Source organism: Colobus angolensis, unplaced genomic scaffold (assembly GCF_000951035.1).
Source record: "Colobus angolensis palliatus isolate OR3802 unplaced genomic scaffold, Cang.pa_1.0 Scaffold374, whole genome shotgun sequence".
Classification (NCBI taxonomy): domain Eukaryota; kingdom Metazoa; phylum Chordata; class Mammalia; order Primates; family Cercopithecidae; genus Colobus; species Colobus angolensis.
Genome location: NW_012117088.1, coordinates 2858953 through 2871935, shown reverse-complemented (window position 1 = coordinate 2871935; position 12983 = coordinate 2858953). Strand labels below are relative to the sequence as shown.

General features: G+C 39.6%; 1 protein-coding gene across 1 annotated transcript; it reads left to right on the top strand.

Annotated features, from left to right (window-relative positions):
* The first annotated feature begins 6 nt into the window (after positions 1-6).
* Positions 7-10329, top strand: CLN5 (ceroid-lipofuscinosis, neuronal 5). Its single transcript, XM_011953848.1, has 4 exons — positions 7-20; positions 2959-3124; positions 3788-4013; positions 8264-10329. The coding sequence occupies exons 2-4, from the start codon at positions 3041-3043 to the stop codon at positions 8773-8775; spliced, it is 822 nt and encodes a 273-aa protein (XP_011809238.1). The 5' UTR covers positions 7-20; positions 2959-3040; the 3' UTR covers positions 8776-10329.
* Positions 10330-12983: the final 2654 nt, after the last annotated feature.

Sequence of the window (12983 nt, the reverse complement as noted above, 5' to 3'; positions counted from 1 at the left end):
CACTGGCCGGTGCCCTACAAGTGAGTGCGGCGGCGCGCGCACTCTCGGGGTCGGGGTCGGAGTCGGCGTTGCCGATGGGGGACGGGGTGCTCGCGCGGGGACTCCCGCGCACGGAGGTTTGTGTCGGATCACGAGACGGTGCCGGGGCAGCGCCTGGTGATGCTGGGAGAGCACTTGAGAGCAAAGCTGAGGACTGGGGAGTCGCAGCCGCTTGTTACGCACAGCCCTGGGACCTTTCCTCCCTCTGGCCACTTGCGGCAGACTCAGGACAGTCCCGAATCGTGGCAGAAGAAAAGGAGAGTAATGTTATTTAATGGAGGGATTTCTGGATACAAGTAGCTGATTTCTTGAGTAGTTTAAAAACACTGTCTATCGCATTTATTTATATCATGCACTGTCATTAGTTATTAGTGCAGAACATTTGGTACAATTTACTGGGCGACCAACTCCCTCTGGTTTGAACCTGATCAAAACCCGATCCGAAGTCCTTATTGGAACTTCCCAGTTTTGCACTCAAAAGTCCCGCATCCCGGAATCCCTGTCTCCTGCAGTCTTGGTTAGACCGGGAAGATAGTCACCGCGTTTGTCCAGTCTTCAGCCTGGAGGTGGGACGCCGGTCCTAAGTCGAGGACAGGGCCCACACTCCTGGGAGGCCGATTCCAGCCTTTGACAGAGAAGACACACAGCCTCCGGCGGTCAGAGATAGCTAAACACAGAGAAAGAAAACATGGTGTCAACATGAGGCAGGAGAAAGACCAGCAGTTTCTGAAAACAGCTGTTTTTCTTTCAACCAAAAGCATCATTATTTTAATTCAATTTATAATGGACATAATTTTAACATACCAGCATAAGTAATCAACAGCTAAAACTGCACACAACAAACCTGAAAAATAAAAACAGCTATTTTGCATGACAGTATGAGTGGGAAGGCAGGATTTCCTCTTTGTGAGGAGCGAGTTTTAGGTTCTGCCTGCTGCGGGTCAAATCTGGCTCCATCATCACTAGGGATCTTGGGAAAGTTACTCAGAATCTCTGTGCCCACATGCCCTGAGTCACACAATAGGGATAGTGGTAGCACTTACCTCATCGGTTTGCTGGAAGGATTAAATCTAGCAGAATGCCAGCTGTTATCAAATCTAGATAGTGTGTTCTGCTCACTGAAAGGTTTGCAACACTTTTTTGTTTCGTGTGATATACTACATGGAAAGAGAAGTTTGTGGTTGAAGCTAGTTGTCTGGAAAATGTTAATAAAATGTTTGTAAGAAGTCAGAATTACTCAATAGAACAAGAATTGTAAATCCAAACGATTTGATTTAACATTAGGGCAAGGTGTTGACCGTAGCTTTTTAGTGGATTTTTTTTTAAGTCTCAGATATTAAGTACATGCCCCCATCTAATCCCTTCAATTGAATATAATATTTAAGTTTATTAAGGTCACATTTAAATTACCTTTGAACTAAAATAGATTTTGCTGTGGGTCAATGCAATCTGTATGTGATTATTATGTATTTGTTTAAACCAGGTAAGTGCCTATAAGACACTGTACCCAAGTGGCAGAAACTTTTGGGAGCGTTGTTAATATTTTTGATCATCATAAAGATTTTAACTTCTTAAGTTAAAATAGAAATTTTTGTTGATTTGTTGGGATTGTAAAACAGTAGATCTGGCTACAGCCTTGGGGATCTAGGATTCTTAGATAGAAGCTGTTGTCGCCACCACTTCTTTCTTTCCCACTGCCAGATTATAGGTAACCAGTGTGTCTGCTGAGCTGAATTCAACTGCAGTGCTCCTCGAGTCCTATTGCTATGGCCTTCTCCGGTCTTCTTTTCTTGCCTGCGTTGTTGAGGTCACCTTCTAACTGATCTCTCATGTTTAATTTGGCCTCTCTCCCTACCCTCTTTTAATTCATGGAATAAGGTTGACTTTATAGCAAATTCAGTCCTATCAGATCTGCTACTTAACATCCTTTAAACTTAGCCCTCCCCAGTTGTAAGGCATGGAATTCCATGCACATTCTTCTAGTGGCAGAATGACAGCCCTTGCCAGTCTCTTCTGTCTCCACTCGTGCATTGAAGCCTGAATCCTAGTCTTCCGTACCTACCGGAGACCAAATGTGCCAGGCTTGTCTTATAATACTTAACATTTCCTCTGCCTTTCTGTCTTAACCTTCTAGCCAAGTACGTTAAAAACCTAGGCCCGGCCTTCATCTCTTTCTTTGTCCTTCCCACCCCATTCACCCCATACCTGGTTAACAACGATTTGTCCAACCTAGGCCCGGCCTTCATCTCTTTCTTTGTCCTTCCCACCCCATTCACCCCATACCTGGTTAACAACGATTTGTCCTTCCTTTGTGCCTGTAGAACTCATTTCTTTAGTCTAGCACATCCCACACTCATCACTTGTTTAATGTCTTTGCAGCTCCCACCCACAGTTCTGTGAGAAAGGCAACAGTGTTTTAATTTCTGTTTCCCTCCTTCTTACTATAGTTCCCTATGTACCTAGTAGAACCTCAATACATATTGGCTGAAAGAATGTTAATTCATAAGTAAATATAAAATATATACTATTACTCATAATCATCTGAATAATCTTAATGTATGGATTGTTTGTAAAATTGAACACATTGGAAAAATGTTCATTTATTCTGTAAACATTTGCAAATGTCTACTACGACCTGGAGCTATAAAAATTTTAAGACAGGATTCTTGTCTTCAAAATTTTCACAGTGGGATCAGGGAACAGGGAAGCCTGGATTTATCAGAGTGCTTTGAGTTTATCATTTGCTATTAAAAACATTATTGGAAGTTTGTTCACAAGATAACAAAATGTATGTTTATATTTATTAACTATGGTCTGACCTTTGAATGGTCCCCTAAAAATGTTACTGGATTCTAAAAGATGGGAGAAGAATCAAATTCCTGTTGGAATCTAAGTAGATGGTTTCTTTTTCTTTATTAGACGCTTTGATTCCCGTCCAAAACCTGATCCTTATTGTCAAGCTAAATATACTTTCTGTCCAACTGGCTCACCTATCCCAGTTATGGAGGGTGATGATGACATTGAAGTCTTTCGATTACAAGCCCCAGTATGGGAATTTAAATATGGAGACCTCCTGGGACACTTGGTAAGGATGCATCTTGGTCTTACAACTTTGGTTAATTCAATGATTTGGTTATTAAGTTGATTTTTAGGGAGTAATCACTATTTAGATGGCTGACTTTAGATCATGTTGATGTTTCTCTTAGTACATTTAAAATGAGTAGTCAAAAATAGTTACTACTAGATTTTATAATCTTGACAACAACAAATGTAATCACCATTATCCGTTGTAATATTATGAATCTGAACCCAGCTCCTGTATCCAGCTCCTGGAAGATGAGAAGAGGCCCAGAAAGGGCAGGGTAGGCAGAAAACACCTCTTGATTCCCAGACCCTGTTGTAGTCACTTTTCCAGGTTAACCCATCACCATGCGAGGTCTGTAGAGCTCCTTCCGGAGACCGGCATGGGGGCTCCTCACACTTATTCTAAGCTCTGAGGAAATTACAAGCTTGTCCACGTAATATGCATGCCTCCTATTTGAAATGAGCTGTAGTGACCAAAGCCAGGGTGGATGAGGGCCTGGAGATTGGGGCCACAGAGTGGATATGACAATAGCAGCATGGAGGAACAGCTGAACAGTTGTTCTACTTGATGTGCATTTGTGATGTGCCACATTTTCTCCTATCAGGTTACCTGGACCCGTGGTTATGTCACAGTTGCTTTTATACATGTATTGTGTTTACACAGAAAATTATGCATGATGCCATTGGATTCAGGAGTACATTAACTGGCAAGAACTACACAATGGAATGGTATGAACTCTTCCAACTTGGAAACTGTACATTTCCCCATCTCCGACCAGAAATGGATGCCCCTTTCTGGTGTAATCAAGGCGCTGCCTGCTTTTTTGAGGGAATTGATGATGTTCACTGGAAGGAAAATGGGACATTAGTTAAAGTAGCGACTATATCAGGTAAGTTTTGAAAATATAGCAATATTTGATAATTACATCAAAATCCAAATGAAAGAAATTGTAATACTTCTATGGAAACATTTCAGTAATGTTTTACTTAGAGGCCATTTGTAAAATGTACTTCTGGAACCACTAAACTTTGGGAATTTTTTTCATCTCTTATTTGTATTATTTATCTATTTTATTTCAGTAGGTTTGTGGGGAACAGGTTCTGTTTGGTTACATGAATGAGTTCTTTAATGGTGATTTCTGAGATTTTGGCACACCCATCACCTGAGTACTGTACACTGTACCCAATGTATAGTCTTTTATCCCTCACCCCCTCCCACCCTTTCCCCCGAATTCCCAAAGTTCATCATTCTTATGCCTTTGCATCCTCGTAGCCTAGTTCCCACTTATGAGTAAGAACATACAATGTTTGGTTTTCCATTCCTGAAGAGTTACTTCACTTGGATGGAACTGGAGACCGTTATTCCAAGTTGCTGCAAATGCCATTCTTTAATTCCTTTTTATGACTGAGTTGTATTCCTTGGTATATATACACTACATTTTCTTTATCCACTCATTGATTGATGGGTGTTTGGGGTGGTCCCATATTTTTGCAATTGCAAATTGTGCTGTGCTTCTATAAACATGCATGGGCAAGTATCTTTTTCGTATAATGAGTTCTTTTCCTCATTGGGTAGATACCCAGTAGTGGGATTGCTGGATCAAATGGCAGTTCTCCTTTTAGTTCTTTAAGGAATTTCCACACTGTTTTCCATAGTGGTTGTACTAATTTACATTTCCACCAGCAGTGTAGAAGTGTTCCCTTTCCACGACATCCCGCCAATATCTATTATTTTTTTATGTTTTGATTACAGCTATTCTTGCAGGAGTGAGGTGGTATCACATTATGGTTTTGATTTGCATTTCCCTGATCATTGCATTGCATTTTCCTAAGCATTTTTTCATGTTTGTTGGCCATTTATGTATCTTATTTTGAGAATTGTCTATTTGTGTCCTTAGCAACCCTCCACCCTTTTTTTTTTTTTTTTTGAGATGGAGTTTTGTTCTTGTCGCTCAGGCTGGAATGCAATGGCGTGATCTCGGCTCACTGCAAGCTCCACCTCCTAGGTTCAAGCGATTCTCCTGCCTCAACCTCCCAAGTAGCTGGAATTACAGGCGCCCGCCACCATGCCAAGCTAATTTTTGTATTTTTAGTAGAGATTGGTTTTTGCCATGTTGGCCAGGCTGGTCTCAAACTCCTGACCTCAGGTCATCCGCCCACCTCGGCCTCCCGAAGAGCTGGGATTAAAGGCGTGAAGCACCACTCCCAGCTGTTAACCCACTTTTTGATGGGATTGTTTTTTTCTTGCTGATTTGAGTTCCTTGTAGATTCTGGATATTAGTCCTTTGTCAGATGTGTAGATTGCAAAGATTTTCTCCCACTCTGTGGGTTGTCTGTTTTTTTCTCCCACTCTGTGGGTTGTCTGTTTACTCTGCTGATTGTTCCTTTTGCTGTGCAGAAGCTTTTTAGTTGAATTAAGTCTCATCTATTTATCTTTGTTTTTGTTACATTTGCTTTTGGTGGAACCGCTAAACTCTGACCCAAACTATTACTCATGCAGAACTTCACCTGTAGGTGATGAGTAGTGTATGTCTGATCTTTGAATTTTTCCCTAAAAATGCTCTTTTCCAATCATAAAAATGAATAAAATGATAAAACATTTTGTACAATTGGACTTTCTAAACGAAATAGTAAGAGAAATCCATAAAATGCCTGATTAAAGGATATGTTAACTACATCTGAAAAAATTTTAGTGATGATATTTTGATATTGAAAAATAATAGCTACTACTCATATAGACTGGTTGTGGCACTGTTCTGAGTACTGTACATATATCACATCATTCATCATCACAACTTCTGCAGGTAGTTACTATTATTTTGCCCATTTTACAGATGGAGAAACTGAGGCATAGAGTGGTTACACAGCTTAGTAAGTGGGACTCCAGCCCTGGCAGTTACACCCCATTGCCCATTCTCCTAACTACTTTGATACATTGCCTCCCAAAATGTATATGATCTTATATTTGAGGCCCTCTTGAGCAGTTTAAATATTTTATCTTTGAGATTTTTTTCTTCTTTTGGATGTATTGGAAAGTTGCTGAAAGTTAGAATTTTGTTGCACATGCTGCATTGTTGGTTAGTAATGAAAAGAGTTCAGCAACTCTTCCATTGCTAACTCCTTATGTGACTTGGGTCACATTTTTTTGTTTGTTTGTTTTGTTTTATTATACTTTAAGTTCTAGGGTACATGTGCACAACGTGCAGGTTTGTTACATATGTATACTTGTGCCATGTTGGTGTGCTGCACCCATCAACTCGTCAGCACCCGTCAACTCATCATTTACATCAGGTACAACTCCCAATGCCATCCCTCACCCCTCCCCCCTCCCGATAATAGGCCTTGGTGTGTGATGTTCCACTTCCAGAGTCCAAGTGATCTCATTGTTCAATTCCCATTGTTCAATGAGTGAGAACACGCAGTGTTTGGTTTTCTGTTTTTGCGATAGTTTTTGAGAACGATGGTTTCCAGCTGCATCCATGTCCCTACAAAGAATACGAACTCATCCTTCTTTATGGCTGCATAGTATTCCATGGTGTATATGTGCCACATTTTCTTAATCCAGTCTATCACTGATGGACATTTGGGTTGATTCCAAGTCTTTACTATTGTGAAGAGTGCTGCAATAAACATACATGTGCATGTGTCTTTATAGCAGCATGATTTATAATCCTTTGGGTATATACCCAGTAATGGGATGGCTGGGTCATATGGTACTTCTAGTTCTAGATCCTTGAGGAATCACCATACTGTTTTCCACAATGGTTGGACCAGTTTACAATCCCACCAACAGTGTAAAAGTGTTTCTATTTCTCCACATCCTCTCCAGCACTTTCCTGACTTTTTAATGATTGCCATTCTAACTGGTGTGAGATGGTATCTCATTGTGGTTTTGATTTGCATTTCTCTGTTGGCCAGTGATGGCGAGCATTTTTTCATGTGTCTGTGGGCTGTATGCATGTCTTCTTTTCAGAAATGTCTGTTCATATCCTTTTCCCACTTTTTGATGGGGTTGTTTTTTTGTTGTAAATTTGTTTGAGTTCTTTGTAGGTTCTGGATATATTAGCCCTTTGTCAGATGGGTAGATTGCAAAATTTTTCTTCCATTCTGTAGGTTGCCTGTTCACTCTGATGGTAGTTTCTTTTGCTGTGCAGAAGCTCTTTGGTTTAATTAGATCCCATTTGTCAATTTTGGCTTTTGTTGCCTTTGCTTTTGGTGTTTTAGACATGAAATCCTTGCCCATGCCTATGTCCTGAATGGTATTTCGTAGGTTTTCTTGTAGGGTTTTTATGGTTTTAGGTCTAACATTTAAGTCTCTAATACATCTTGAATTAATTCTTGTATAAGGTGTAATGAAGGGATCCAGTTTCAGCTTTCTACTTATGGCTAGCCAGTTTTCCCAGCACCATGTATTAAATAGGGAATCCTTATCCTCATTTCTTGTTTTTGTCAGGTTTGTCAAAGGTCAGATGGTTGTAGATGTGTGGTATTATTTCTGAGGGCTCTGTTCTGTTCAATTGGTCTATATCTCTGTTTTGGTACCAGTACCATGCTGTTTTGGTTACTTACTGTAGCCTTGTAGTATAGTTTGAAGTCAGGTAGTGTGATGCCTCCAGCTTTGTTCTTTTGGCTTAGGACTGTCTTGGCAATGCGGGCTCTTTTTTGGTTCCACAGGTGTGGAAATCCAAAACCATTGTTTACTCACATGCATCCATAGTCTTAATCAGGTTAGAACATTTTACTTAAAATTAATATGATTAGGCCAGGCCTGGTAGCTCACACCTATAATCCCAGTGCTTTAAAAGACTGAAGCAGGAGGATCACTTGAGGCTGAGAGTTTGAGACCAGCCTGGGCAATACAGCGAGACCCTGTGTTGCCCAGGCTGTTCTCAAATTTAAAAAAAAAAAAAAAAAGTAAAAAGTTAGTTGGCTTTGGTGGCCTGCGTCTGTAGTCCTGGCTACTCAGGAGGCTGAGGTGGGAGGATCACTTAAGCCTGGGAGGTCAAGGCTACAGTGAGCTGTGATTGTACCACCGCACTCTAGCCTTGGCAACAGAGGAGACCTGACTCAAAAAAAAAAAAAAAAACTAACATGATTAGCTTCGTTCACTAGGTGACTTTGTTTTGTTTTTTTGAACTAGGAAACATGTTCAATCAAATGGCAAAGTGGGTGAAACAGGACAATGAAACAGGAATTTATTACGAGACATGGAATGTAAAAGCCAGCCCAGAAAAAGGGGCAGAGACATGGTTTGATTCCTACGACTGTTCCCAATTTGTGTTAAGGACCTTTAGCAAGTTGGCTGAATTTGGAGCAGAGTTCAAGAACATAGAAACCAACTATACAAGAATATTTCTTTACAGTGGAGAACCTACTTATCTGGGAAATGAAACGTCTGTTTTTGGGCCAACAGGAAACAAGACTCTTGGTTTAGCCATAAAAAGATTTTATTACCCCTTCAAACCACATTTGTCAACTAAAGAATTTCTGTTGAATCTCTTGCAAATCTTTGATGCAGTGATTGTGCACAGACAGTTCTATTTGTTTTATAATTTTGAATATTGGTTTTTACCTATGAAATTCCCTTTTATCAAAGTAACATATGAAGAAATCCCTTTACCTAACAAAAACAAAACACTCTCTGGTTTATAAAACACCTTAATTCTACTGCTCTTTTTTCGCCAGTCACCAGCATCTGTTTTTCAGGGGCTGATTTTACTTTTGTGAATTTCTTAGCTTTTCTTCCTTGGTGCAGGAAGTTAAAATGCACATCAGCAGAACTGCTGCATATTAACATCTCAGGACTTTTCTCTTGGAAAGAAACTGAAATTCATACTATACTGGCCAAAGTGATCAAGTTAAGTGATCTTGGTTTCAATTTCCGAGCCTTTGTTAATACAGAGAATTATGGTTCATATCAGTTATGTAGGACCTTTGGACCCAAGGTCCCACAGATAGATATGATGTGCCGAGATTTTTAAAATACCTTCAAAAATAAAAAAAAAATACCTTCAGTGACATTTTCATGATGGGAGCTCTTTTTTCTGGTATGGCAGTTACACTTTTTCACTCAAGTGCTTTAGTTTAGACTGACTACAACTTTTATGACTTTTGGAACCAAGTTTAGTATAGTCTGATTACAGTCCATTCACATAACTTTAGAGATTCGTTTAGAAACCGTAACTGGAGTGGTTGTGCTTCTAGATGTGGCAAATCCAGTGTTAACACACATTTCTGGCTGGCATTTTGGAACTAGCTAGTAACTGGCTTGTGTTATTTAAGCAACCTAACATCACTAAATCCTAAGATTTAGGATTGCTGTAAAGATGGAAGTTGTATATGTTTGGCAGGTCACAGTGAATGGCAGTGATAATATCAAAGAACAAATTGTCATCCTTGATCTTGCCTCATGTAGTTTATGTGCCAGACTTTCCCGGGTTTTGTAGTCACCTAGACTTTAAGCTGATGGCATAGTGCTTCCGCAGTTCTTCTAGCCGGGGTGTGCAGGTATATGGCTGTAGACACATTTGCGTAAACAGGCAGCGTCTGACTTCTTCACTGTTTCCTGTAGTTCTCCCTCTTCCCACAAAGCTGTCAGCGCAATGGAAGAGGTTGCACATCTCCGAGAGAGGACAGGTTTCTGTCCGAGTAGCTGTGCTTTAATTAGAGCCAGACAAGCTTTCAAGGTCCTTTCAGTATTTGATGATCAACTGAACACGTTTCTGTTCAAGGATAAAACATCAGTCAGTAAGAAGATGGAGTGGATATCGGAGAAAACAATTCACATTTAATATGTAAATGTACCAATTATGTGATTCAATTTCAGCTGATATTCAAGTGCTTCCTGAGAGGTTAGTACATTATTACTGAGCTCTCATAGAAAGCTTAATCATAGATGTAATTAGCCTGATCCAAATGAGTAAATTGGACCTTAGAAAGGCTAAGTGATCTTTCTCTGGCTACCCAGCTAGTGGTAATGAAGTCAGGTCTTGAACCCAGGTTCTGCTGACTGAATTGGATGCACTATAGTACAGGCTTTTTAGCACCAAAGTGTGGTCCTCAGACCAGTGCCTGCCAAGCAGATGTTACTAGTCTGTGAGGAAATAAGTACAGATACTGACAGGAAGCTTTTATAAACTTTTAAAGCAATTTGTTGGAGTGTTTCTGTTTCTGTTGGGTCTAATTAAAAAAAAATTGGAGCTTGTATTTTATGTGTCTTTGGTCTTATTTTGTCTAGGAATTCATTTTTACTGTTTTTTTTTCTTAACTGTAGTTCCACAACAGTCTGAAAATAACCCAGTCACCAGGTATCTTCCTCAAATACAGAGGGAGAACTTTCTTTCACACCTCCTATTTAGCCTGTCTACTCCTGATAATAATGCCTAAACATTCCAAATTAATACTGCCTCTTTAACCTGCTAATTGTCTTGACAATGTCACAAGAAAACTTGGATCTGTGCGTTATCACCATCTAGTGGCTAAACTCAGGCAACACCAACGTCTGCCAAACTCTTAGGAAAATTGCTGTGGAAAAAAAGTTCAGGATTTTGGATTTCCAGAACTCCCTTGAAGAGACAAAGATTCTTGTACCAAGTTTTGGTCAACTGCAAATCAAAGAACTTGGTTATGTAAGAAAAACAAATGAGGACATCTGTACCTGGAACTTTTAAACAAGATTCTAATAGTTATGTGGAAAAAGCATTCAAGATTTTTGGGTAGGCGCAGTGGCTTATGCCTGGAATCCCGTCATTTTGGGAAACTGAGGTGGGAGGATCGCTGAAGGTCGGGAGTTCAAGACCAGCCTGGCCAATGTGGTGAAACCCCGTTTCTCCTAAAATTACCAAAAAAAAAAAAAAAAACTGGCTGGGCGTGGTGGCCCGTGCCTGTAATCCCAGCTACACATGAGGCTAAGGCAGAAGAATCACTTGAACCCAGGAGGCAGAGGTTGCAGTGAGCTGAGATGGCACCACTGCACTCCACCCTGGGTGACAGAGCAAGACTCTGTCTCAAAAAAAACCATGATTTTTCATTGTTCCTAAGAATCTTAATTGAATGAAGACAGAAAGCACCATAGATTCAGGTAACTACGGCACAGACAGCATTAACATCTACAAAAGTGTTAAGAATTAAACCTGTCAACTCTACTTACAAGATGTAGAGCTTTCAGATAAAGATGCTTCAAGAACATGCTTTCAAAATAGTAGTTGAGAAATCAAAACATAGCCACGCAGAAATCTGCCAATTAAGTTTTGCTGCACTTTGAGCAATATGATGTAATGTGATTTACTTTAATTATAACTTAAGTACAACTTAAATGCAGTTTCTATTTTGCTGTTGTTGTAGGCTGGGCGCGGTGGCTCATGCCTGTAATCCTAACACTTTGGGCGGCCAAGGTGGACAGATCACTTGAGGTCAGGAATTTGAGACCAGCCTGGCCAACATGGTGAAACCTCGTCTCTACTGAAAGTACAAATATTAGCTGGTCATGATGGTGCATGCCTGTAGTCCCATCTACTTGGGAGGCTAAGGCAGGAGAATCACTTGAATCTAGGAGGTGGCGGTTGCAACAAGCCGGGATCGTACCACTGCACTTCAGCCTGGCAAAAGAGTGAGACTGTCTCGAGTAAATGTTGTAGATGTTTAAAATTTATGTATTTTTTTGTCTGACTGGGGCTTTACAGTGAGTATATCCTCTCACTAATCTGGCTCAAAATTAGGTAAGTATACCCACAAAGTGTCATCTAATATATTGTTGCAGGTAGAGGAAAACAGACAGTGAAAAAATCTACTAAACTTTATTTGGAACCCTCGATATTGGTGGCTCCTTAAAAATTCGAGAAAAAAATCAAGTCTTAGGAAGTCTTACCAGTTTTATGGTCTGCTGTGGTGGCACTTACTGAATTACCTGGGATTATAGTTCCTGTAAGATTTGTTTTAAATAAATTGTTGGCATGATGTTCCAAAACCACACACATGCTTTTTCCCTGTTCACAAACAGGCTGGCCAGTGTTTCTAGCATCTTCGTCATTATTTACCCTTTATTATCCAAGTAGTTTCCTGCTCTTCAAACCTTCCTTTCAAAATTTTCTCTCCTACTTAAAACAAGTTAGGATTATTTATCCTTTTATTGGACTGATTATTCTAAGGATAATCTCTTATTTCACTTTTGGAGTAAAAGACTTTGTGCCCTTTTTAAAGTTGGGTGTCAGCAAGCAGCTGGAATTTTCCTGACTGCCTAGTAAAATTAAAACCAGCCCCACAAACTGGGGTTGGAGTCTGTGAAAAGATTATCATCTATGTGTGGGGTAGAGATTAACTATGGTGTGTTAAAGGACCTAGTGGAGGCTTGAACCTTCTTCACACAAACTCCTTCCTTTCAGCCTAAACTTTCCCAAAAATACAAAAAAGTTCTTTAAATGCACTAAATTGACTTAATCTTCAATCATACCTATTTTTTCTGATATGGTTAAAACAGCCCAAATTACCAAATTGAAAGCCAGTAAGACAATGAAAATAATTTCAGTAGTTGAAAACTATTCTAATTTATATAAAGACATTTATCTCTAAAAAGACTGGTTGGGTTCTAGGACCCTTAAAGACTGATTCTTTGTCTAAATAATGTGTTTTATAAGTTCTCATTCTGAATGCAGAAAGAACCCATTCCTTATTTTCTGTATAAACATTTAAAATTTTGTATTTCATGGTAGGTTTTAAATTTCCTATTTCTTTAGGCATCAGAGTTTATTTCAAGAATAGGTTCCACGAGCCTAACCTCGTATCTTCAAAAAAACAAGTCTATCATAAACATTGTTTAATATTAAATATTATATCCATCAAATATGGATTTGAAACATTTTTAA

Coding starts and splice junctions, on each gene's coding strand:
- CLN5 (XM_011953848.1), top strand. CDS start 3,041: ATGGAGGGTGATGATGACATTGAAGTCTTTCGATTACAAGCCCCAGTA. Junction 3,125..3,787: donor GAGACCTCCTGGGACACTTG/GTAAGGATGCAT, acceptor GTGTTTACACAG/AAAATTATGCATGATGCCAT. Junction 4,014..8,263: donor TAAAGTAGCGACTATATCAG/GTAAGTTTTGAA, acceptor TTTTTGAACTAG/GAAACATGTTCAATCAAATG.